Consider the following 27,393-nt stretch of genomic DNA (forward strand, 5'->3'; position numbering starts at 1 on the left):
CTGCCATGGGCAGGGACAACTTCCACTGTCCCAGGCTGCTCCAGCCTGGCCTTGGACACTTCCAGGGATCCAGGGGCAGCCACAGCTTCTCTGGGCAACCTCTGCCAGTATAAAGAATGAAAAAAGAAAACAATGAAAGGCTGTGCAAACACAGGGGGGAAAAAAAAAATTGAATTTGAGAACTCTTCAGTCTCAGCTGTAATGCTAAAAAGTTACAGTATTTCAACTGATCTTAGAAAACGTTTCGAATTTTGAGTTTGTTTCAACTACATTTATTAGAGATGGAGCAGGGTAAAACCAACTGCCTGCCTTAGGGCTGGGAGGCAGAGATCTGTTTACTTTAATTACAACTGCAAAGAAGGCTCTACCACCTTAAACAAAGAGTCAGGCACATTTTATTTAAAGAAACAAACATTACAGAAATAAAAGCTGAAACATTACAAGTTTTGAGCAGTTTCTGGATCCTGCTGAGGCATGGATTGGGAAAGCACCTTTGCAGAGTCTGGAATGGTTTGGCTTTGCACACCTGACCCTCCTAACTCAGCTTCTGCTCTGGTTTTATATTCCTGCCCAGATCAGGCTCTGCCACTGCCACAGGTGTTGAAAATGAATCTTAACATGTTGCTGGTGTTCAGCTTTCTCCCCCTCACACCCATTTCCTTGAGTGTCTTACTCTCAAGGCAGTAGGAACGGTAGGGGAGCCATTATTTTGCCTCTCTAAAGCCACAGGGCAGATTTTGGACGCAGTTTACCCTCCTCAGAAGGATCAATCTGCATTTAGCACCCAATATCCCTGGTATCAAGGCACACAGGGTGTACCACAGCTACACAGCGCTGCTCAGGGCTGTGCTGCCAGGAACAGGTCCCTGAGCAGCACCTTGTGAAGGACTGAGAGGGGATTCAAGATTCCTCTCAGCAATTGAAAATAAAACACTTTCTAACAGACTATTTGGAGCCAGGCACTCTTTTTGCCAGTGCTCTTCAAGCATGGCAGCCAACTCCTCAAGACAGAGGAATTTCTTCCATGACACAGACACTGAGAAGGCACCACTCCATTTAGCTCTGCTTGAAGGCAAAAGCTGACAATCTGTTGTTTGTGGGTGGGTCTAAAGGCTTGGATTTTTTGGATACATTTGTGTCCTCGGATTTCTGCTCTTGGCTCTTTTTCACCTCGTCCTCCTCGGACACTGGACGCTTCCGCTTTTTGTCCTCTGCTGAGTCACTGACTTTTCCTCCTCTTGCTTGCTCAGTCCACACCTTTGAAGGAGAACAGGAAAAAAAAAAAAAGGTTGAAACTTTGTTTTATACACATAATTACTCTGATTTTAAGGTGCTGAAATAATTCCTGTGAAGAACTAGTAGGGATTAAGTAAGGAATTATTTCCTCCCTTTCCTTTCTTCTAACAACATTCTTCTTCAAAACTGGACTTCTTTTGAAACTGTGTATGAAATTGAAGCTCTTAATTGTCTTTCTGGAGAAATGAGAAACCCAAAAGGCTCAACAAGTTAAATTAGAACAAATTTAATCCCCAGTGAATTGTGCCTGGCTATGTGACTTTACACTCATTCCTTTTGTTATCTGCTCACTGATTACATTCCTCTCACAAGCCTCACTTTGGAAAAAGCTGCTTTCTGATATTGCTTATAATTCAGTTTATATTTTCACAAATGACATGTCATAGATCATGGCACAATTCAAAACTGAAATCCATAAAGATGGAGAAGAGTGCAATTTCAAGAAAAAAATTCCTAACTGAAAATAACCGAGGGATTCACTGAAGGGAAAAAAAATCCTCAAACCCACAGAATCAGAGAATGTTTTCTTACCATCCTTTCCTCTGATGTCAGCATTCTAAATCGACTCATGCCTTCTTTTATTACTTCTGCTTCATTCAGATCAGGATTATCTGTCAAAATGTTTGCCCTGTTCTCTTCTAGCCACATCTGGAAACCTGTCTTTGGTCTAAAGCAAGCACACAAAAATCGTCTGGTTAAGAAGATTATAGGAAAACCACATCCTCCCACAGCAACATTTCTGAGCAGCACCTAACTGGTTTTTTTTTTTGTTCTCAGAAGATCTCTCAGGGCAGCAGCCTCCTCTCTCCCACTGCAGGATGCTCAGAGAACGTACTGAGAAGGCAAGGCTAAGTCAAGCATTTTTATTAAAACTGTGATATATATATATATATATATATGGAGATCAACATTCCAGTCTTAGAATGACAAAGCATAATTGTTCTTTTCCTGACAGGGTTCCATCAACCCCAAAATGGAGCACATTCATTAGCTCAGCTCATCCTTCTCACAGCTCTCCTTGCCACTTGCTGTGGAGAATCATCTGTAAAGGTTAACGAGAAGAATGCCAGTCCAAATGAGTAATAATTACCTTCATCTTCCTCACCTAAATGAAGCCTAAATGAAGCATGATTGTCATAATGCAGGTTTCATGAGGATTGGGATTGTTAGGAAATACGTCCTGCTTCCCAGGAACAAGACAGATTACAGCCTTAGCTAGGAAGAGAGGAGCTCCTCAGGAGATTCAGGTTTTTGTTGACCTTCTCTTTAAAAAAACCATCAAAATAAAACTTTCACATAAGACTCTTAGCTTTGAGACTGAGATTTTCTGGAGTTGTTGAAACTTTCAGTATTCCCCATACTTGGAACTGACACAGCAGCATGGCTTCATTTATCAAAGGCCATTACAAGTACTAACAAGGCAAAAATAGCTGCTTAGAGCCCCAAAATTATGTTTTAAACTGCTCATTTATTATTCCCTCCCGCATTTTTCAAGTGGGTTCACAAACGTGACAACTTGTGAGCTAAACTTTAATCTTCATGTTGTATTTCTTTGGCCAGTCCAACATCTTCAGAAAAAAAATAGATCTTGGCCTTGCATTTCTATCAAAATCGGATTATGGCACTGGGATGCAAGTGTCTCTCACCTTCTGTTTTCAGTGTTTTCCTGTGCAGTGACTTTGGCTTCTTGGGATTCGTTTCCTGCTTTTTCTTCTCTTTCTTCCACTGTTTTTTCACCAGGATTCGTTGCAGGTGTGCGAGGCTGGAAGAAGGAAGCTGCTGAAGCCTACAGAAATCGAGAATAAGAAAGAAAAGAGTAAAAACACCTCACTCTCAGACAACATGTAGCACATAAACTAACAAACCCCACGCCTTTCCTAAAGGTATAATAATCACCTGCATTAATAGAGTATCTAGTCCATCCAATTTCAGCACAGCAGATGTTGACATTATTTAAAATAAGAGCACAAGGCTCAGTACAGAAAGTAATTTCTACAACTGATTGTTTCTTCTGCTGTTTTACGTGCCGTGACACTTTCTGCACTATGCTTAAATGAATTCTGCCATCCAAGCTGCTTCACTCACAGGGTTTCATACTTGATAAAAGCTGGTAAAATTCCACTTTTTGTTCCTTCCTCACTGAAATGATGCAAGAAAGATTACAAACATTACCTGCTTGGTCTTGGGTTTGGGAGTCAGAGGCTTTATAACTGGAGCGTTTTGCTTGTTCACAGCTCGACTGCCAGACAGAGATGTCTTCTTTGAGTATTTGGTCATATTGTCTAAAACGTTTGCTGAGGGCACCACTGGGTCCTTTTTGCTGGATGACACCTTGCAAAACAAACAAATAGGTGTTTTATTTATTTTCTGTCATGTTCCCCTCCGAGGTATCTGTTATATTGGAAACTCCAGACAGCATCTGTTGTGATTTTCAGAGCACCGCAATCGACCCAGCTGCAAAATTCTTACCTTAAATGGATTCACTCGTCCTCGGCCGCTGGGTGCAACCAGAGCTGTTTCAGAGGAGAGAAAAAAGAATGTCAAAATGTGTGCACTCACACATATATCCCAATCTTTGAGGCAACGTGCACATTTTAGACGAGTAGAAAGAGATTTTAATAACCCCGTGAAGGCTATGCTGTACGTGCTCAGCTATTCTTAGTTATCTGAAATGCCACACAGGACCAACAGCTTAAAATACAAACCCAGAGGAAGACCCGGTACTTCCTCCACTCCCAAATCCGTTTCCACTCCTATTATTCTTGCTCAAGGGTTGGCAGGTTGCTGGAGGTCACACTCTGCCCCTGCCTGCCCACGCTCACAGTTCTACCTCAGAATTTCTCACTCGTTGCCTTGCAAGTAATAAACGTGCCTGTGCCTGGTGAAACAAACCCACTGATCGCTGTTCTCATGGCTCCCTCGTCCCGAAGAATGCCCTCATGGCACAGCCAGGCAGGCACTGATTCAGCATTTGGCACAGCTAAGGCGATCAGAACAGTGTTACGGAACATCATTAGGTAGCGAGGACAGGAAGAGGGAACCTCTGAAAAACCTGACAGCATCAACTGGTGTGACCAGGCCAGCTTGGACAGGGCTTGGAGCAACCTGGGCTAGGGGAAGGTGTCCCTGTCCATGGCAGGGCACTGGAATGGGATGAGCTTTAAGGTCCCTTCCAAGCCAAGCCATCCCATGATTCTGTGAATTTGCCATTTGATAACGTTGTTATGCACTAAATTTAAGCAGAATGGGAGAACAGAGAATAAAAAAACAGGAGCAGATATTGTGAAGAATGACACAGCTGTAAAGCTGTCATCCTTTTAGCCTGGAATAAATTATTTACTCACCAGGCTTTGGAGTGATCACCTCTGCTGAAGTGACACCTTTGGAGAAATGATTCGGCTCCTCTGAAAAAAGAAAGGAGTACATATTTAAATGCAAAAAATATAGTAGCATAAATTCTTAAAAAAAAAAAAAAATCAAACCAAACAGACAAGTAAGGAAGGATGGGGCTTGAGCAACCTGGTCTAGTGGGATGTGTCCCTGCCCTCGGCAGCAGGGCTGCAACTGGATGATCTTTAAGGTCCCTGCCAACCCAATCCGTTCTGTGAATCCATGAATACAGTAAAATTATCTATATTTTAAAGCATGACTTTTCATTTTCAGACAGCACAAACACTTTTACAAATGCATCCGCCACCTCCACCTAGATTTAGAGTTGTAAATTTATTTCTTAAACCTTAAGCTTATTCCTTAAAGTGTACCCAGCAAACTACTCCTCTATCAATCCACCTCCTGCAAGGTTGTAGCTGAAACCAAAGTAACTGATTAGAAGGTGAGCCAGTCCTTTAGGAATAAAATCAGGCAAGAGGAGAAAGTCCCCCAGGGCGCCTCTGATGGGTGCTGAGCACAATGCACACACAGCTGTGACACAGCAGATGACACACTGGGAACTTGTGCTCCCTGCAGCCACAGGCTGGAATATGGAGCCACTTAATTCCTCATTAAGTCTGCAAAAGTAATCTGGATAACTCCCAGTCTTTTTAGAGAATATTTTTCTCACTCTTAAGAGTTTTTCTTACTCTCTTTGTGCACTTCTGGGGTTTCATCTTCTTCCTCACAGGCATCAGTTTCTTCAGCATCTTCCACTTCTTGGTCCTGCTGAACACGCCTGCCTGGCAGCTGGCCCCAGTTGGTGGCAGAGCTGCTGTGACTGAAAGGAAGGAATTCAGCAGAAAGGAAGGGGTCACCGAGTTCAGAAGGAAAACTGAAACAACAGGCAGCAAGCTCATTTACCTAAATTAGCCAATAAGAACAATAACATTTGGCATTTATGTGCACGATACCTTGATTAAACTGTGATGATTAAAGATGCATTAACCACTCCATAACTTTATTGCCAGAATGCTTTGCAACAAATATAAATGCAAATATTAAAGATCTTCTGTGATCTCCATGTAAACACATACACCTCCAGTATCATCAGATTACTTTTCTGCATCCATGAATATACACACACGGATATATAATTGCATACTGAAGGCATCAAGTTTTAACATTTAATCCGATTATTCTCTCAATTCCCAGTACAGTAGGATGTACAATCCTTGCATTTTCCTCCTAAAACTTGCCAATTACCAAAATCTGTAAAATATACAAAAAAAAAGGGCCCATTTAGCCAAAACAGTCAGTATTAGATGACTCTGGCACTCAGAACAACAGAGTGTTCGTGATGGATTTTAACCCTCAGTGGTGGAAGTTGCAGACATGGGATCACAGCTTCCACACATGATCCAGAAGAACAAACCAGAATATTTAGAAATGAGTTTTGACAGTGCAATTTAAAACAGAAGAATAAGGGAAAGGCAACAGATAAGTTCAGGGACTTCCCACTTCCTTCTGCTTAAATAAGTCCCAAACTTCATACATAAAAGTGCTGTAGGAAGACATCGCTTCCAACAATATGACATAAATGAATATAAATGCTTATTATTATTATTATAAAATTAAATGTGTTAAAAAACATCCTCATAACAATTTAAAAAAAACCAAAACCCAAAAACCACCAAAACACACACCCACACCTTTTGCCTCATCATGTTATACAAAGCAGATGCAGGTAGGAGAGGAAAGATTGATAGCACAAAGAGAAAAAGAATACAAAGCCAACCTTTAGTATGTTCCATAGCTGTGAAGAGCTGGGATTAGTTAGGAGGGAATAAGACTGAATAAAATAAATAGAAATGGGATAGTGAAAAAAAGGGATGGGTGGAGAAAGATAGGATTTATGACAGGTGTGGAATGAATCAAGATGAGAGACTGAGATGAAGAGGGGGAAAAAAATAGGTGGTAGTCAAATAACCAAAGGTAGGGAAGGGGGAAAGAGGAAATTCCAGTCAGAGCAACTTGGTATTGAGCCTGCTTTGGCTCTGAGGCTGCTGGACACAGGCACACAGGAAGTGAGGAGTGGAGATAATTTCCTCTGTGCTGGTGTCCTGGGACTGATGAGTCCTCACAAGACACAAGGATGTGCCATTTCATTCGAAGTATCATTTACAAGCAGAGCAGCTCGAAGTGTCACTTCACCCACAAATACCCTGCAAACAGAGCCAGAGCAGCGCACATCAAACGTTAACGGGGCAGTAAAAACCGTCCCGGTGTTTTAGGAGGGGAAATTGGCGTTACCCAGCGCCGGAGTGCTTTCGGAAATCCTCTTCCTCCTCCTCATCTTCCTGAGCCGCTGCCAGCTGGGAGGCTTTTTGCACAGCCAGCTCGCTGAGGCGCTGGGCTAAGTTCAGCCGGCGGGAGCGCGAGGCGTATTTGATGGCCAAATTCACCACGCCGTGCGTCATGAGGTCGGCGAGCTCCACGCAGCGGAACTCACGCTCCAGCTTACAGGAGAGCTGCAGGAGAAGAAACCCGGGGAGCCACACAGATCAATTCAGACTCCAGGAGAAGAACCTCACGGTCTTGTTGGAGTGAATGGATAAAGATAAGCCACCAACAATCATGAGCTACAGATCAAAGAAAAAGCTTTTTTGTTTCCTTCTCCTCCCCACCCTTCACACTGATAAACAAGATTACCTGCAGCACGCCTTTTATCAGAATCTGAACTAGCTGGTTTGCCAATCACTTGCCAGATTCCCAATAAGAGCAATCACACCAGCATTTACATCAAATGCCATCTCCAAATAAACCATAGAATCATAACATGGTTTGGGTTGAAAGCGACCTTAAAGCTCATCTCATTCCAACCCCTGCCAGGGGCAGGGACACCTTCCACTCTCCCAGGTTGCTCTGAACTTCATCCAACCTGGCCTTTAGCACCTTCAGTCTCAGAGATAGATCTCAGGGATTCTTTCTATTATGTATTTGTACTTACAGCAAACAGCTTCATTAGAAGTTCCTGCTGTTCTTTCACTGCCTGATTTTTAGCATTTTCATCAAATTCATAGCCATTTTTTGACAAGTAATCCATGTGGCCATGAAACAGAACAGAACGCCAGTACTGCTCCTGAAAAAAAGGGAGAAGGAGGAGTGTTGGAATTCAGAGAGGAAAAAACAGTCCATAACACAATGCCTAATAATTGACACTGTATTTTATCCACTTATTCTTAAACGTTCCTTTCCTCTGATAATGAGGCTGAGAGGTAGACAATTCTCCTTCAAGTCAATGCCTACCAAGGAAAAGACGAGGAACAACCACAATTACACAAACTGATCCAAACAGTGGCCATATATGTTGAATTCCATTTATATTACAGGCTTGCAGCAGGATGAAACCTGCATCTTCATCAACACACTATCAGGATAGACAATTCTAGAACATTTTATCTGCTGTCCCACAGCAAACTGGAAGTATTCCAGAATAACTCAGTAAATTTAGGAGTTTGCCTGAGAGACGCATAAACAGAAACTATACTGCAAGTACGGCTGTTAGACCAGGCTAGCCTCGTTCAAAATAATTATGAACTTATTCAAAACCAGAATGCTTTCATCAGATGTATTAGAATAACTTTTCTTTATCTACACATATTCCCTCCAGCCAAATTAACAGTTCCTGGTATTCTCATCCCATTGTTTTGTATAGAGGGAGGAACGGCAAACATATTCTATCAGATAAAGAACAAAATACTTAACCAAATGAAGGAGAATTCATTAAAAATGAGTGTGTTTACTACTGAAACTTTTTTATCTACGCTTCTGTCACGTAGAATAAATTTCAAATAGCATTAAACTGTTCAAAGGCTGAGGTTAGAATTTTATGTTAATTTCCCTTTTGTGTATTACAGCTGAGCATCACCAGTTTGAAATATTTAACCAATAAAAATTGAAGAATAAATACAGTTATTTTTCTAGAAGTTGTCCACAGGCACATCTTGCTTCAACCAGCCTCTAAATAAGCCAAGCCAGGAGACCTGTGTTTTCGATGATTAGGAATTTGGATACTTAGTACATCTCTCAAAGATTTTGTTATGCCTAAAATAGTAAAATTCAGCCATTTTCAAGGGCATCTTCACTGGGATCCCCAAATCTGGTATCAAGAGTGAGAAAGACTTCACTGCTCAGAAACCAACCATGTGTAAACACAACTTTGCATCAGCTCTGCCATTTTTATTTTGTGTTCTTCTCGGAACTGTCATGAACCGAACCAGAAAAGCCCCACAAAACACTGACCCCCAAGAACCCCCTTGTGTTAATAACCCACGTGTTTTACTCAGGGTTTGCACCGCCCTTTCCCACAGCGGAGGTGATTAACAGGGGGCTTGTACAACTCCCTTGCGCATTCCAGGGACACCTGAGCCTCCCAGCCGTGGTCTCCACACCATTCCATACCTCCATCTCTCCCTTCTCTGTTGCCACTTGACAGTAAGGAAGTTTAAAAGGCAGGACTGCCACAGCAGGTCGTGGCAGGGTGGGAGGGAAGCGGGCTCCTTTACAGGGAATACACCTGTGCCAGGGAACAGAACACACCCGCTCTCACCAGATGTTCCACGTCCAAACCAGGTCTCCTAAGCAGCAGGGGACTGCAAGAGCATTTATCCTTAGGAAAGCAGCATTTAAACGACTGGCTTAAATACAGCAATGTGTAAGATTGCACGATCAAGGGGTGTCTTTACACGGCAAGCAAGAGAAGATTTCAAAACCAGCAAGGCACACGCTGCTCTTGTTCACACTTTAAACTCCAAATGTGGCACGTCACACACTCTGATCTTGACCTCACACAATGTTTGATTTAACAGCTGTTACAAAGAGTAAATGCAATATACTAAAATCAGAAACCACTGAACAACTGAAGGCCCAGACTTATTGTTCCATTATATTTAAAGGAGTCATTTCTGGTAACAATCACTTGAGCAAGCCATCAGCTGGGGCAGAGCTGTGTCTCCTGCAGCGCCAACGCAGCATTGACAAAAACATCTGGGTTTCTAAGCTGCTGTTTCAGAGACTTGGAAAAAAAAAAGAACAGGAAGCATCAGTGTTCTGGCTATCTCCTAATTAAGGCATGTGGTGTTTCTACAACAACCCTCCCCCCTCCTTATCTTCATTATGCTGCTGGCTTTGAGTAAAATGTTCTTTGCAATTCAGAGAGCAGCACTCCCTTTCTTGGACTAGAAGGAAAAACTCAGGATGAGAGGCTCACAGTAGATCATCTCATCAATGAGATGTGACCTGCACATTTTTGGCGAATTTTCTGGAGGCCAGCATAATGATTTGGAGGGAGAAACAGGCAGGGAAGTGACATTTAAACAGAGGTATCAAATTATTTCCCTTATTGCAAAAAAGCAGAGCATTATGAAGAATGCCGCTTAAGTTTAAATAAAATGCAGTCTCCCACCAAGCTCTACAATTGTTCATAATTAGTAAAGAGAGTCTAAATGTCAGTAAAATATGTGAGCTGATGGATTCTGCCCTGGCAGGAAAAGGACACAGACCACTGAATAAAAAAAGCCTACAAATAAAGCCTAACAACAAAATGTCCAGCACGCACATCACACTGAAGAGAAACGGTTATTTGGACACACCAGTATAACATTTTATAAAGAAATGGTTAGCTTTCAGCTAAATATTTAAGGAATTTTACATGCAAAATGGTTCTTCAAGGCCACACTTTAAATATTAATATAATAACAGACAGCTCTGGTTTATCTATTCTGATGATGTAAATGAGGATAGGATTCTTTCCAAAGTCAAAAAGGGGGAAAACACAGGGGCAGAAAAAGATACCAAGAATCCCAAAAAGTTGGGGAAAAAAAAAGAAAAAAGAACCAAAACCATCAAAAGCAGTAGATTTCTAATAGCCACCATACTTTTAGAAAGTTTCTCTAGAAAAAAAGCAGTTTTATGAACGTGTCAAGAAAGTACACACACACCTCTGAGCCAATTAATCAGTCACAAATTATAAAACTCAAGTGAGTTACTCAGAACCAGTTTAATAATGGATCCTCCAGCAGAATTCTGTTTGGGGAGTTACCATTTGCTGTGCACATTTACCAGGCACCAGCTGAAGTTTGCCGTTTCCCTCTGTAAAAAGGGATTGAAAAGGGATTGTCCAGGATTGAAAACCAAACCAAACAAAGGGTTCCCTTGTGAATTATCTCACCTGAGCTGCTGGGGATTCTCATGGATGCCAACGACCCAATAATGATCGTATTTCCCTTTGCAATGCTCCCTGGTGTTGCACACCGGAACCCAAGCGTTCCCAAGTCCTCGGTTCAGCATCCTCACGATTCCCTCGGAATCCACGTAACAAGGGGACCCTGTTTGTTACAAAAGAGAACATTTCCTCTGCCAGGCAGCAAATCACAACCCAGCAAGATGGGAGTGCTGGATACAGCTGGGCAATGATGCTTTACATATCTCAGGCAGGACACGCTCTCTCCCAAAGACAGCACAAATCAGTTTGGGAAAGGCGGTTTCCTTGGAAAGATGCGCCACCTTCTGTCAGCCAGCACCACCGCTGGGCAACTGACAAGTTCAAAATGAAAACATTTTATGGACACACCGAATTTATAATGCTTGGGCAGATTCCCAAAGGAAATCAGCCATTATACAATTATTTTTTATGTTTATTATAAAAGCTACCAACTTCAGGGGGTTTGGGGTGCTCTTATGGTGTATTAACACAGTTTATTCCTTTTGGCTGAGCAGGAAAAGCAACCGGGAGAACAAGTTCTGATAACGTTTGAATTGGAAAAATATTAAAGGTTTCTGACATATATATGGAAAGAATAGAAAAACGGAATTTTGTTTATTGTTGAGGAGACTGGAAGAAAAAGTCCAGTTCCCAAGATCTGTACTGTTGAAAGGGCATTAATTAGCCAAACTTCTCCATAGAATAACAGGATGGTTTGGGATGGAAGGAACGTTAAAAATGGGATAGTGGAAGGTGTTACATGGGCAGGGACAGCTTATACTAGCCCAGGTTGCTCCAAGCCCCATCCAGCCTGGCCTTGGACGCTTCCAGGGATCCAGGGGCAGCCACAGCTTCTCTGGGCACCCTGTGCCAGGGCCTCAGCACCCTCCCAGGGAACAATTCCTTCCCAATATTCCATCTATCCCTGCCCTCTGGCAGTTTGAAGCCATTTCCCCTTGCCTTCTCCAAAGTCCCTCTCCTGTAATCCCCCCAGCAGGGTCAATATTTCTCAACATCTCTCATGCAGGTGTTTCATACCTTCAGCAGAGAATCCAACCCACACCAGATAGGATTTCCTTGTAAGAGGAAGAGGGTCTCCATGCAGAACTTGTCTTTTCTTCATTCCTAGCTCCATCAGCTGTACCCCAAGGCACTGGTCCCCATCAAACCCAGTACCTAGGAAGAAGGTGTTCAATGACTGTGTTAGAAAACAGAAGAATTGGCTAAATTAGTTTCGAAGCAAAAACTAATTCTAATGCAGCGTTACCCATGGATACCACAGTCAGACACTATTTGATATTTTGGACACACGAGATGTGCATAACAACAGCTTCCTTAATTTCCTGTAGTAATTCCTTCTGGCACATCTGAACCCTAAATTTAATATATTAATTTCACTGTTGCAAAATTCTCCCCTGCCCCACAGTTTGATCTCAGCATCCCAATATCAAACACAGGCTCTGCTCTCAGAAGTCACAGGTCCATGGGCTGGGATGGATGTGCTTGTAAAAGCATCACCCAGAAGAGGAAAAGCAGAAACACCATGAAGAAAAGAAGAAGAAAACGCTCTCTGGTGATTACAAATTAACCAGTGTGTGAAGCCAGTGAGAGGTGAGGATTGAAAACAATCCCAGTTCAAGAAAAAGACAAAAGGGAGTTTATCAGTACCTCTGTGATAAACAACCATCAGCTGCTCTCCATGTCCTGCCATGGACACCACTGGGCCTGGGAGGCTGAAGATCTCCTTCTGAACTCCTCCGACTGTGAACACACGGACCAGCAGGGCAGTGGTGGCACAGGCAGCCCAGCCCTGACCCAGACAGATGGCCTCAATCTCTTCATCCTTTGGCATATCCACAGTCCACTCCTTGTTGGCGTCCCAGGAGCCAAAATGGATGCAGTGGAGCTTGCTAAGGCAAAGAACCGATAAACATCTCAACACGAAGCAAATACAATATCTGAAAATGCACCAGTGCGTTAATGTTTTATCAGAGATCTCTGATGGAACTAGAGATGGCCCTACAAATTTCAAGTGGTCATTTGCAAAGGTGTTGCTCTTATTACTCAAAAACTGAAGAGCCAGGTTGATCTTCAGCAATGTAGATTTAAAGCCTCAAAAGCCCGAAGCAGAGACAGTTGAAAAGTCTGAGGAGTGATTTTTCAGATGGAAGCAGGTAAATGTCCTCCTTGGCACCCTGAAGATCAGCCCTCATTAGAAGTCAGTCATGTTATGCTGTCTTTCAAAGGGAAAAAAACATTAGAAACTTCAGTTCTTAATAACTGAAAACTGGCTGTGACCAATCCACAGACACCAGGCTTTTTGAGAGGTTAACTCCATTTCCATTGAGAAGAGCACTGACACTTTCAAAATCAGACAACCAGTATATAACAAATAATACTTTCAAAGGGTGCTTTTCAACTTATCACAAAGCTCTATGTGTGAAAATAAAAAGAAAGCTCTTTTTTCAAGATATTTCCACAGAAATCAACAATAAAATACTGTTGAAATTGCTCTTAAATGCAAGAACAGAGTTTAGCTGGCCCAGCTGCTTAAATCTTTCTGTGGTTTTCAGAAACTTGTGTTCTTCACACTTGAAATTCTTATGGGTATCTCCAAACATGACCTTAGCAACAGTGTGAAAAGAAATAGCTGAACCTTTATGATTGATCTTTGATCTGAGCAGGCTGAATAACTACTGTTCATGTTTACAACTCCCTCTGAGCCTGCAGTGTGTGACGTTTCCAATATATATCTACATTTGAAAAAGGAATTAAAAAGAAATTCTCAATGAACAAATTACATTTTTCAACACTCTTGAAGCCCTTCAAGTAGCTGGAAGCTAAAATCCTCCTTGGAAAGCTGTCCTGTCACTGAGACACACAGAGCAGTCACACGCAGACAAGAGATTTTCGCAGAGGTTCTTCCGATCCGGCTCCCAGCTGAGAGAGCGGGGAGAAGAGAACCCTTTGTTTATTTCTTACTTTTTATACATTTGTGGGTCTAGCAGAAGATTGGCTTTTTGGGGTTTCCACCCCTCAGCCTCAGCGGCCAGACCAATTGTCAGTTACAATTGTTTTCAGGTTAGAAATATGCAAACAAAGGACAGAGAATGAAAAACAAAGGATTTGTTTGTGTTACATCTGTGAGAAAGGCAGAAAACTGCTCTTAGTATTGTACAATAACTAAAAAGATCTGACACCATTTAAGAAAATCAAAAGGCTCAGAAAAACCAGGATAACACTGTCCCATAAAAAAAAAGCACGATCAAAAGCGTAAAAAGCTCAAAACTGATAATAAAAGCCGAAATACTTGCAACAAAAAGCAGCTCCCGGTTACGGGTTCTGCGGAGCAAGGCCATGACTCACCTGGCAAGTTCCTCTGTACTCTCACAGGCCAGCAAAATGGCTTCAGTGGAGAGGTCGGCCATGGTGTGGCTCAGGGAGTTGGGGAGGTGAGTGGCGTGATGCACAGACGCGTCGTGGAACTCGACGTCTATGGCGTTGTCCTGCTCGTCGCTGTAGCAGCGAACGATCCCGACCGAATTCCACACCTGGCAAAAGGAACCACGCACACCCCCCCCAAAAAAACCCACCTCGTCAAATCAAATGGCTTAAATCCATCAGATATAGTGCCCTAAAGCAGCCTGCTGTGAGTATTTTATCTGAAACCGGAGTGGGTGACAGGCTGGGGAAAGAACAGAAAAGCAGTGAGGACTTGTGGTTCCTAAAAGAGCTGAATTAGGCTCAGCCATCTTTCTCCTCACCAAATTAAGTGTAAAGAACTTGCAGGTAGGAAGAAATAGTGAATGATTAACGTCCAAGTCTTAACAGCACAAAAATATCCGCAGCTCTGACTTAAAAGGAATTTTTAAATGGATTTGCTAGAACTGAGTAGCAGCTGCAGAGCTTGATGTTGTCTTAAAGCAAAGTATTTCTTTCTAAAGCAACCGAACTGTAAACCAAAACATTATGGACTCCTTGCCCAAAACCAAAACTACTTTCCATTATTTAGCTTCACACTGTAAAGTATTAAAAAAAATAATAATCTTGAATTAGATTAAAACACGACACAAAATGGACATTATTAAATGTAAAAGAAGCATCTAAATCGAAATAACCACGCAGATTTACCATGAATCGATGCATGAGATGCACAGGAGTGGAGCCAGGCTGGAAGGGCTTTTGCCTGGGGGTTGGCATTGGCCCATCATAGAAAGGCTGTTGTGTGGATGATGGTGGCAAAGCTGAAAAGCCACCAGTCTGATCATCACCATCATCCTCCTTTTCCAGAAGAGCAGAACTAGCTTTTATCAACCCAATATCTAGAAGTTAAAAAAAAAAAAAAATCTTACACACAGTATTATGACAGAATGTAGGTTAAAAAAAAAATTTAAACGGTCGAGATTTCTCTGGAAAAACAAAACAGAATATATCTGAGTAGAGGATGATAAAAGATCATCCCAGTAAAAGAGCTCTGGAAATAAGTTCATTGTGTACCTAGTGAGTTATCATCATCATCATCAATCACTGCCCGCCTCACATGGCCTGGGGGTTGCATTAGGTCATCAGCATCGTCCTCATTGTCTCCAGATTTTGGGGAGGAAGGTGGCTCAATCCCATCCCCGTTTAAATAATCGTCATCATCTCCATCAAACAGATCGTTGTAGTCTTTGGCCACTGCACTGGCAACCTACAAGCACATCAGCCATCAGCACAAAACCTCCTTTGGACATGGAAGTCAAGAAATAAATTAACACACAAGAGGGAACTTGCAAAGCACGAAACAGGGTGTTCCATGTAACTTATCACCTAATTAGTGCCATTAATTCAAGAGGTAATTGGTACTGAGCACCTTGTCGTTTGGCTTCTCTACGTCACCAATATTTTCCAACAGCCCCAGATTTCCTTCAGTGTCTGTGTAAGCAATTTGCTTATATTTAGGGTGCCATGCCAGCCCACAAATTGAGTATTTTTTCTCATGCTTCATCCTAAAAGGAATACGAAAATAATGGATTTTAGTGAGCTACCCAGGACAGAATCTTCCCCTCCAGGAGTTGTTGCAAAAAGTGGTAATTTTTATTAGTACAAGAAAGTGATATTACACATAGCAAGATAATTAATAGGTCACCTTCAGAGTAAACAGCTGCTATAAAAATAGAGCAAGCCTTCCTTTTCTATGAAGAAAATAATTTAAGGTTTAAAAATCAATCAGAATCATACTCTTAAAACAACAGCTTCCTGATACACATTTAGAAGACAAAGGAACACTTCAGCACTCCTTTATTCCAGAACTTGAAAGAAAAGTATCCAGCGTTTGAAAGAACAATATTTATTTCTCTTGAATAAGCTGATAAATTAATCCTCTACCTTTTCCACCCTTTATCCTTACAAAAAATCATCCCATTAATTATTTACACAATCTGTCTACAATTCTTAACCTACAGATGGCAGTTGTAATCATGTTTCTTACACAGAATATTACAATTCTTTTCTTCTCTACCTCATTTAATAATACCCTTGATTTTAATTGGGGGGATATTTAGGGCTCTTTAAGAGCTTTAATTAACCAAATTGCAATTTGCCAGTCTCTCCTTTCTGGCCTACAGGTGAGGATGGCTGACTGACTGACCTGTGTTTCCCTCTAGAAAACACATTCCTGGGGTCTGGGATGTGAGGAATATTTGTTTCTATCAAACCTATCCTTTAATCAATCACCAGTTTCAAAAATAATAACAGATATACACAGAAAGGTTCTGGGATTTGAACAAAACCCACATTTGAGTCCCCTCCCCAAGGCACCTGACAGGTTAAACCAGAAACCCTGTGAATCTCATCAGGGTTTTTCAAGAGGCGGAGTTCTGCATTTGCACAAAAAAAAAAAGCGCTACAGAAAAGATTATAAAATTCTATTTTAAGAAAAAGAGATGAATTTGGGGATTTATGGAACAACACTGAATACCTCTCTATGCACTGCTGGGTTTCCACGTTCCACACCACTATATTCCCATCCACACTTCCAGCTGCCAGGAACTGCCCACAAGGAGACCAGACCACAACATTCAAGGGCTAAGGAAAAAAAAAAATAAAACAAATAATATTAAAAAGTGACCAATGAATGCACAGCATTCGTGTTCTGGAGCTTAAATCAGGCAGATATTCTGGAATAAAAAATTAATAATCGTCTTTAGCAGACAATTTCCAACTTTCTGTATAAGGGCTGGGGTTAGGGAGCTCTTTTTCTTTAAAAACTATTATAAAAATGGTTGCTTTATAAAAACACTCTTTAAGACAGCACACCTATTTTTATTTCAGAATGTGCATCTTCTGTGATTAAACAGTGCCATGAGGCCAAACAAAACCCAATTCTAGCTAGACAGGCAGAAAGCAGCATTTTGCAGGCTCAGCACTAAAATAGCTTTATTTATTTTGAACTGTTACAAGCCCATAAATTAAAATCCAAGGCTGTGTGTTCTGCATCTTAATAACACTAGAAGGTGGTTCTCTTCAACCCAAAGATTCTCAAGTACATAGTGAGGCCAAAAGAAAGAAGGTGGCACAGTCAGGTCCACCAAATTTCAGCTCAATAAAACATAAAGTGAACAGCTGACACCTCTGCTCCGGACAGAAATAATACTGCTGGCTTTTTCTTTTTCTTTTTTTTTTTTAAAAAAGCTCCTTTTTTAGAGCAATTTGTGAAAATAGATGTTGTTCAGCTGCAGTGGGTGATTCACTGGGAGACTTTGGGCACCTGCTGGGTTGCTATAAATGAGAGAGGGGAAGCAAAAACACGTGAAGGTGTTTGATACCACCCAATATCTCTGCCCTGCTTTCCAACAGAAAGCAACAGGGTGAGAAATTAAACAGAAAACAATCATTACCAAGAGAAGGGGGCCGAGGAAGGGAGAGGTACTGTGCAGAAGACAACTTCTAGCAGAGTAACATTTAAATTACAGAGTATTTAACAAGCCCCTGGTTCCTGCACCTACCTGTGTGATGGAGGCATCAGACAGCTTGAACTGACTATCCCAGGTTTCTCTTCTGAACAGTTCAACAACTTTATCTACAGGAACTGCCAGCAGCTGCTCAAAGGAAAAATATTACACAATTTAGGACAAGTTACCTGTCAAACAGAACACTCAAACAGCACAGTTCCCTCATTCAGAAGCCTCACAGATGTGACTGCCTCAGGATTTAACAGCACTATAACATCCCAGCCATGCCAGCCGAGAGAGGAAGCTGAAGTAATTTAAATTACAAGGTTCTTTAGTGCTTTCCACAGGCAGCAGAGCAAAACATGCCTGTTTTTACTGTAATCTTCATTTCCTTCTGGCAGAAAACTGCACCATAAGGTTATAAGTTCTCATTTATCAAAACATGACAGACACACATGGTTTTCAATGCCATGAGCACAAGGCTCAGGTGGTTCTTTACCCTCCCTCCCCCAACTCCTTTTGATCAGGCTACAACTTCTCAATAAATCTGATTTGAATAGCTGATTCCTAAACCAGCTCATTTCATCTTCCACAAAACTACATAAAAGTTACTGGCTGGTTATTTCTTTAGGATTTCTTTTTTGCTAGGATTCTAACAATTTGCTTAGTAAGAGAGGCAAGACAACTGCTTACATTTCAAATACGTGTGTGTGTGTAGAATTAGTCTAAAAATGGAAAGTATTTGGTTTTATGCAATACGGACATTGAAATAATTTGTACTGAGGGTGACATTCACTCTTCCATGGAGAACTGATACAAAACACTGTCATAGCAGCCAGGGATTTTGAAGAATCATGGAATCACTTGTGTTGTAAAAGACCTCTAAGGTCATTCAGTCCAACCCTTAACCTGGCAGCATCATCTTCACCACTTAACCACGTCCCAAATGCCAAATCCACACAGCTTTTAAATCCCTCCAGGGATGGGGAATTCACCACTGCCCTGGGCAGCTGCTCCACGTCTGACAACACTTTTGGTGAGGAAATTTTCCCTAATATCCAATCCAAACCTCCCCTGGTGCAAACTGAGGCCATTTCCTTTTGTCCTGATGTTTGTGACCTGGGAGAAGACACCGACCCCCACCTGCCTACACCCTCCTGCAGCTTTGATCTTCAGGTGAAAAGAAAGGGAGCAACTTACTGAGGAAATGTTTACTGACTAGTAAATAATTCACTTAAAGCAGAGAAGGCCAGGACTCTTCTGATGCTCTGTTGTGAACAATTTGATTACTTCCCTCGTGTACAATGTTCCTTCCTATTCAGAACACCAACACTGTCTAATGCTGCTTAGGGCTGACAGCTGGACCCCTGCCAAACTCAGTCTGGAGCTTAAACAAGGAGCCACTTACAGCTTTTTTATGTTTCCTAAAAGGGAACTTCACCCAATTTCTTCCCTTACTCCCAGGAGGTGCAATTTGGGCTTGCCCAGATTGAATTGTACCACTGGACTCAGAGGCAAAAGAAGGATAAAGCTGGGAGAAAACCATGTCACCTACCTTGCCAGAGCCAGGTTGCCAGGCAAGCCTGCAGATTGATTTAGCATTTATCACATCATTGCATTTCTGCAGCAGCAGCCAGCTTGTTGTGCATGTCTGAAAACAAAAATTTTTAAAAATAAGCCTTTAGCTCAGCAAAAATCTGCTGTTTAGTACAAATTCTTAAAGGAAAAGGGTGGGGGGGGAGGGGGGTGGAAAACCAAAAGGAAGAAATACATCTGAACTGAAATAATCTCTTTCATCAAAATACAGTAGTACATACTGCCTCGAAAGCACTTTGTCAATGTAGCCCTGAAACTATTTTAATGACAATAAAACTACTTGTAACAGAAATAAGATCACAGAACATGTATTTTTAATCAAGTACAGAACAAATGAGCCCATCTAAATTTAGGTTATAGAGAAATGTGGCCAAAAAGCATTTGTCAAACCCAGATGAACTGCAGCAAGGTGACACACAGCAGCCTGAACACGGTCCCAGCAGTATAAAGAATGAATGGCTGTAATCTCAAATCACAGCAAGATTCATGCATCAAACTGCCCCAATCCTGGAATATTCTCAGTATAATTCCCCCAAAAGGCACCCACTGTCATTCTGGAACACGAGATTTCACACAACTATGCTTGTGTCTTAAAAAAGTAGCAAGCCACCAGCGTGGGGGTATATTTTCAACTGTACTTACTGGAATAATTCCACAGGGATTCTTACTCCAGTCAGTGACATTTAGCAAAACTAATGCCATATCCATATGCCTTATTAAAGCCTCCACCTGACATTCTCAAGTTCCTTAGAGTTCTAAGAGCAGAGGCTAAATGTGTTTACTACAGTTAAGAAACTGTTTATTATAATCAACATTTCCTCAGTCCTGAAAGCAACGAGCTGAAATTCTGAAATGAGGGATCTGATGTCAGCTGCTATCCTCATTTCGTCCTTGGCACTTAGAGTGTTGGCCAATTAGGAGAGATGAACGGAAGGAATCAGGGATTTCACAGACAGGAAGAACAAAACACAGCCACCCAGGCAACATTTCATAATCAGGTTTTGGAATTTCTCCCAGAAGCAGATAGAAGCGTTCTGTGAAGTGTAGCTAGATTTCATCCCCAAAAGGAAAATCCTGCTCCAGGAGGGTTATTTCAGTCCAGCTCTTCCTGCTGTCTGTGAAATCCTGGATTGCTTAGGAAAGATTTCCTGTGGAAATGTCAGCCTTTACCTGATCTGCAAGGTTCCAGACTCTGACAGAACCGTCACAGCTCGCCGAGGCCTCGGTAAGAGAACGGAGAAAACAAATTAATAATTAAAACACAGAGAAATTAATGCTACAAAATGGAAAAATCCCTATAACCGGTGCCACAGACACGGGATACACAGGCAGTTCTAAGAAGAAAGCCTCCCTGTTTAAAACACTTTAAGACGTAAAACTTTCAAACGCTGTCATCTTGATAATTGTGTTCAGCTCCAAGCTGCTGTAATTACAAACCCTCATACTTCAAGTGAGCCATTTATTTGCAAAAGAGGCTCAAAATTAATATTAAACGTCTTCAGTGAGGCACCTTTTCTGCTCAAAATTAAATTCCAGGAGAGCACAGAGAGATTAGTAAAGCAAAGACTGGGTTCTCCTGGGAGGCAACAAGTTGTGACAGACTCCATCACCAGCAAGGTCAGATGAAATGAAGTTGTCTCATCTGCCCAGTCACTGGTCAGGTTTTTTGGTAAAAACTACATTTTTATTTTTTTATTTTTTCCCCTCCCCAGGGAAAATGAGATTCAAAGCAGAAAGCAAATAAGAAAACTTTTTTTTTTTTACCAGGTAAACATCCTTGGGGTCAAAAGACAGGCTCAAAACAGGAGCGTCGTGTCCTCGGAACGTTTTCTGCTTGCTGTTATCAGTCACCTCCACAACTTTGATCATAAAGTCACTGCAGATCACAATGACATCACATTGTTTATTAACAATGACAAGCTATGTTTTTGTGGCAATAAAAGTTGGGCATTAAGTAACTTTTGGGGAAGTTACAGCTCCCAACACCATATGATGTAATGGAAAATGGGAATCTTGAGGCTTGTTACAATAGGAGTCAGGCCAGACTGTTTTTATCAGAAAATTCTTTTTGTTCATGTCAAAATTCAGAAAATATGGGGTTTTTTAAGAATATGCACACACAACCATATACCTCTTCAACATAATATTCCACATGAGCTAATAAAAATCTCTGCTCAGATATCAGATAGCTGATGACTTGACAAGAACTATCTGCTGATTACTATAATTACTATAATTATTTGGCCAAGTGGCTTTTAAAAAAAAGTGGTGCAAGTAGCTTATTTTAACAGGCTTTTTAAGACTATTTAGTGTAGATAAATACACTCTCAGATACAAGAAGAGAATTTTTACAATTTCATTCCTTCTTCCAAAACTGCAGCCACTGCTGCAGTTTAACTCAAAATATCAGTCCTAAGACAAAGAGCTCCTGTGATAATCTTCCAGTACCATTCCCTCTCAAGCCTCATTGCAATAGCCTCAGAAATTTCATTTCAGGATTTAATTCTATAGGGTTAACCATCACTTTCAACCTTTTTCATGTAGTTCACGCGAACTTTGGCAGCCAGCTGGGTGTTAAATTTATATACAACTGAAGTTGGGAGGTTTCATGGAAAAATGGGGAAATCTGGTACAAATAAAAGCAATTCTTCTCAGCTGCACTCTTTCCCTTCATGGCTTTCACCATTCTCCTTTAGGGTGACACAGAAGAGCTCGCTGAGGGGTGGCCTGACAGTCCTGTGAGCCCTTTTTCCTAAAAAATGTGGGAGCCCCAGCCAGGCTGCAGGAGTACTGGGGGGGTTATAAAAGTTTTAGAAACAGCAAAGGGTTTGCTGTCTGCCTAATCTCTCCAATCAAAGCTGGATCCTGGGGCAGAGCTGTTCTCTCAGAAACAAGCACTGGCAGAGGGCCCAAAGCCACGATCCCTGTCAGATCTGGAGATTGCAGTGGTCACTGCCCAGCCTCCCAGTTTTGGAGGAGCTGCTGCCAGAGCTCACAGTCCAGCATGTTCATCCAAAATGCTTTTCTGGTTCAATTCACGCTTAGAGGAGTCAGGAAGCAGATCTCTGCCACCTCCCCTGTGGAGCAAAATTCCAAAAGAGAGGCAAGCAGACAGCCTGAATTAGCTGTGACTGCCCAAAGAGTTCACCAGATCCAATTAAGAATCACCCGAGCCTTAAAGACATGAAAAAACCCCACAAACCCCCCATTGCCTGCTGGCTATTTTGCCTCCTCTGTTAAAGGACTAGAGAATATTCTGTAAAAGTACACGTGCTGCCCTAAGAAAAGAACTAAAGTACATATTAAATTCCCCTCAGGCAAGTCTTGGAAGCGTCATCTGTTATCATTTGGCAGATCGGTGATGCTTATGCCAGAGAATGACTCAAAGCTCTCACACAAATCAGAACCAATCTAACTTTTAGATGTGCACATTCATCTGCGGCTCCACGATCCTGAGCAGTTGGGACATCATCCTCAGCTCCTCGATGAGAGCCGACATCCATAAGGGTGAACACTTGTGCTTCACACCGAGAGCTGAAAACACTCAAGCCCCCTAAAGACAAGAAATCATTTCACAACACCAGACTTCTACATAAAACTACTCGGTGGCTCGAGTATCTCCCAGAGCATTGTTCCCTAAACTCCTCTTCATTCCTTTCCTCCCCTCCACCCCCTTGCAGGCGTTTCCCAACCCTTTCCAGCCCTCAGAGGCTGGTGGGTTTCCAGATCCCAAAGGGCAGCAGCGCTTCTCCCCCCGGTGCCCACATCACCTGGAGCCAGCCGCGACCCTGGTGCCAGCGGCACTGAAGGTGACGTGGTTGACGTGCAGGGTGAAGCGGGTGAGGATCCCGTCCGGAGCTCCCTCGGGAAATGTGTGCATCTGGACGCTGTTGTTGGAGACTGCTGTGACCAGCTTTCCCTTCTGACAACAAAGCCAGCCATAAAATCCGTCCGTTACGAGGCAGTTACGCCACAGAGACAAAAATCCCGCTCTGACGTCCCAAATATTTCAGCAGATTGACTTAATTCACCCCAAAAAGGTCTGACAGCAAGAGTAGTAAGGGAAATACTCTTTAACTTATATTTTTTTCCGCCCAAAAATAAAGATAGTGACTTTAATAATTTATCCTTTTAACCAAACTAACTTGCATGCTATCTAGATTCATCTGCTGCAGCAACAGGAGAGGGCACCCTTGGACTGGAATTCTCAGTTAAATGCCACCAGGGAAAGATGAGAAGTTCATGAACTATAGCTCAGTTCTTTGCAGAAAACAGAAGGCAGATGTTTACTAGAAATTAATGCACATTAAAAAATGAGCAAAACAAAAGAAATAATTATCCCATACTTGGAAAATAATACCTCTTTGAGTGACAATACTGTTCCTCAGCTGTAGACAGCAGTAAAACTTTAAAATAAAAAAGAAATGCCTTATTTTCTTTTTTTGTGTGTATTTGGGGGGGTGGGGGGAGGCAGTATTGTGGTTGGGTTTTTTTTGTTAAGGTGTGTAAAATTATAGTAAAAATCCTGAAGGTAAAGGAAGCAGCAGTCAGTGGTGAATAACCCCCCAAAAATGAAGAGATTAGATTTCTAACCTAGATTACATCAACATCTCAGAACAGTCCCTCGTGACATTTCATTAATGAAGAGTAATTCTTGAAAAAAGGATTTCCTGGCTTTTGAATCTCCCACTGTTTAAACATAAAACATCCCTCAAAACAAGGAGCACCTTTTTAAATTTTTCCCAGGACTTTTCCTCATCTATGCTTTAATAATTTTAGCAATTTCTGGCTCTGCCACTGATTTCCTAAGAGAATCCATTCAAGTCACCTCACACCGTTTGTGAAACAACAATTAATGTGATGGAAATCTACAGCAAAATACTCTAAAAATCAATGATGAAAGTAGACTTTACAGGTATTGAGGAATAGATATATGAGGTATTTTTAAAAGGACATAAGAAAGAGGATTCAATTAAGGCAGCAATTCTGAATAAGATTTCCAATCATAATTCTTATAATGCAATATAAATATGTTAATACTCATTTATTTCCTCTTTCCCACTCCTCTACAAGTAGTTGAAAAACAATTTTAAAACTTCTCTTTATGACTGTCAGGTTAAATGCATAACATTTGTAGAACTGATGTAGGCTTCTGGAAGTCGTCTCTTCTAAAATTGTCACAAAGACAATATTTTAGACCCACTATGATGAATGCAATATTAAAAAAACATGGACATGAAGGAAATAATGTGACAATTCTCAAGGTCATGAACGTGCATAGTAAAAATAATTATTTCCTATTATATAAATCCTCTTCTCACTCTGGGGACACTGGGTCAGAGGCATCTTTAGGCCAAACAACAATTTTGAGAGTGAAACATCAACCAGTTATTAAAAAAAGAAGTGTTACAAAACCATTACTCACTCACTTTGTGAGAACAAGTCTTGATTAATACAGATTAGAATTCCTTGGACTTTTAACACAGGCCCACATAAAATAACCTCTTGGCTTTCTTCCTAATACCTGATGATCACATCCTATGCTGGGAAAATTCTTGCAACTCACATGGTGAGAAAACACTGAAACAGCCTAAAAAGTTCACTGCATAATTAGCTTAATCTGCTGGGTTTGTTTCTCAGAAAGGAGATCAAAGCCAGAAATTAATACAACTGAACATGAAGGAAGAGGTAAGAGAAACTTACAAAAGCTCAGTATAAGTAATCATTCCTCTACAACTGTGTATGGGGTGGAATGAATTGCCAGAGGTAATTCTTGTTTATTGTTACCCACAGAAGCAGCATCTCTGAGCTGGCAAATCCACAGTCTGTAGGAAGATCCACAAGTGTGAGGAGTTGTGTAAACACCCCTACCTTTAGAGCACATGAGAAGGCCTTTTCTCCCACATTAATGGACTTTGGATCATCATCATCCAGGTTTTCCCAGATCCTGACATCTCCATCACTGCCACAAGTCACAATGCAGCTGGGGAAAGACACGGGATTTGTTAACATCCAGGAATCTGCATCATTATATTTGTTTTTTTAAGGAAACGAGGCTTTTTGTGGTTTCAAGGGATTGCAACCAGAACATCTCTTATGAACAGTCTTTGCAATGATAATGAATTTGAGAAAGGAATAAAATAATGTGGACTTTAACCATAACCAGTATATAAGGTGTATCCTTTGAATTTGTTTGGAGAGGGCTTGAGGTTTTTTTTTAGTTTACCTTTTAGTCTATAAAAAGGTAATACTAAATATATAGCTTGTATTTATACATTCAGGAACTAGCACAAGGAAGAGATGAAAATATAGCAATCCCAATATTGCATTGCTTCAACTATATTTTTAATTCCTTAGTGCACACAGAAATGTAATTACTCCCACACTACACTGATTTCTGCTAAAATCTATGAAGTCACACCCATATAATGTGCATATAGAGTTTATATATATATATAATATATATATATATACATAGGGATATATATACACACACACACATAGGGATATATATACACACACATAGGGAGATATATACACACACATAGGGAGATATATACACACACATAGGGAGATATATACACACACATAGGGAGATATATCTATATATAGATATAGATATAGATATGGATGCTTACATTTAAGTTATAAATCAATCATTTCTCAACTCAGAGCACCTAAATATGTCACACAGCCAGCTCTCAGCAGAGGCAAAACCCAGAGGATTTCTTGGACCATGCCAGGCCATAAATCCACCCCAGTATCTCACACAGCAGTGGCTGATGTAGAAACTCACAGAATCATTAAGATTGAAAAAGCTCTCTAAGCTCATCGAGTCCAACCATTCCCCCAGCGCTGCTGAGGTCACCACTGATCTGTGTCCCCAGGTGCCAAATCCACACAGCTTTTAAATCCCTCCAGGGATGGGGACTCCACCACTGCCCTGGGCAGCCTGTGTCAATGACTGACCACTCTTTCAGCAGCAAAATTTTTCCTGATACCGAATTCTTGGGAAAGCATCAACCAGGAACAAGCCCATCCCTCTCTCGGTCTTTGGGAAGGAATGGGGCTGTTACCTGCCGGTGTCATCGAAGCACACATCGGTGTGTCCCTCGGTGTGGCCGTACCGCATTGGCCTCTGCGTTGATGGCATCTTTGCTCCCACCTGTCTGCTTATGGAGAGGGAAAAAGAGGAGAAATAACATCAATTAAAAGGAAATACTTCAGGAAGAGCATCAGGTGGGGGGACAAGGTGAGAGCTGCTGGGACACCCATCCGTTCAACCTGCAGGGATGGGGACACGGGATGGGAGATGAGGACACTGTGGGGGTGAGGACATGGGAATGGGGACATTGCTGGGAGGGGAGCACGGGGATGGGAGAGAGACACTGCAGGGATGGTGACACCGTGAGGATGGGGACACAGGGTTAGGAGGAGCCACAGGGATGGGGGCATCGGGAAAAAGACATGGATAGGAGATGGGGACTTTGGATATTGCGGGGATGATGGACGTGCTGATGAAGTCATGGGGTAGGAGATGGGGACACTGTAAGGACGGTGACATTTCAGGGATAGGGATATCGTGGGGCTGGGACATGGGGACACCGTGGGGAAGAGGACTCGTGGATAGAGGGTGTGGGGATGGGGACATTGCGGGGATGCGGGCCCGGACTCCCGAGGCCCGGAGGGGCCTGGCACGCCGGGGCCTCTCCCAGGCCGTCCCAGGGCAGGCCAGACAAGCCGCCAGCCGGACCCCGGCGGGGACCCCCATTCCCCGCGGCTGCCCCCGCTCCGAAAAGGTCCCGCACCGCCCGCGCGGTCTCGGTGGGGCCGTAGCCTCCCTCCCTCCCGCCGCTCACCGCCGGCCCCGCCGCCCGTTCGAGCCTTCCCGCGCCCGCCGCCGCCGCTCCGCCCTCGGCGGGGCTGGGCCCGAGC

At 42.1% G+C, this 27,393-nt stretch overlaps 1 protein-coding gene across 1 annotated transcript; it reads right to left on the minus strand.

Annotated features, from left to right (window-relative positions):
• Window positions 1–379: 379 nt before the first annotated feature.
• On the minus strand, window positions 380–27,367 carry WDHD1 (WD repeat and HMG-box DNA binding protein 1). Its single transcript, XM_040067250.1, has 26 exons — window positions 27,318–27,367; window positions 26,535–26,627; window positions 25,330–25,441; window positions 23,229–23,380; window positions 21,223–21,334; window positions 20,629–20,679; window positions 19,418–19,513; window positions 17,917–18,009; window positions 16,890–16,996; window positions 15,783–15,918; window positions 15,428–15,620; window positions 15,062–15,252; window positions 14,297–14,481; window positions 12,599–12,840; window positions 11,969–12,106; window positions 10,898–11,054; window positions 9,130–9,244; window positions 7,676–7,807; window positions 6,979–7,196; window positions 5,376–5,506; window positions 4,641–4,700; window positions 3,766–3,809; window positions 3,469–3,627; window positions 2,943–3,082; window positions 1,828–1,963; window positions 380–1,257 (listed from the first exon to the last, which is right to left on the minus strand). Exons 2-26 carry the CDS (start codon window positions 26,609–26,611, stop codon window positions 1,057–1,059), a joined length of 3,378 nt encoding a protein of 1,125 aa, XP_039923184.1. The 5' UTR covers window positions 26,612–26,627; window positions 27,318–27,367; the 3' UTR covers window positions 380–1,056.
• Between the last annotated feature and the right edge of the window lie 26 nt (window positions 27,368–27,393).

This window comes from Hirundo rustica, chromosome 6 (genome assembly GCF_015227805.2).
Source record: "Hirundo rustica isolate bHirRus1 chromosome 6, bHirRus1.pri.v3, whole genome shotgun sequence".
NCBI classification, from domain to species: Eukaryota; Metazoa; Chordata; class Aves; order Passeriformes; family Hirundinidae; genus Hirundo; species Hirundo rustica.

Excerpts from the sequence above, each read along its gene's own strand:
- WDHD1 (XM_040067250.1), bottom strand. The coding sequence starts at position 26,611 with ATGCCATCAACGCAGAGGCCAATGCGGTACGGCCACACCGAGGGACAC. Across the intron at positions 3,083-3,468 it reads CCAAACCCAAGACCAAGCAG|GCTTCAGCAGCTTCCTTCTT; the intron begins GTAATGTTTGTA and ends CGATTTCTGTAG. Across the intron at positions 1,258-1,827 it reads TGACATCAGAGGAAAGGATG|GTGTGGACTGAGCAAGCAAG; the intron begins GTAAGAAAACAT and ends TCTCCTTCAAAG.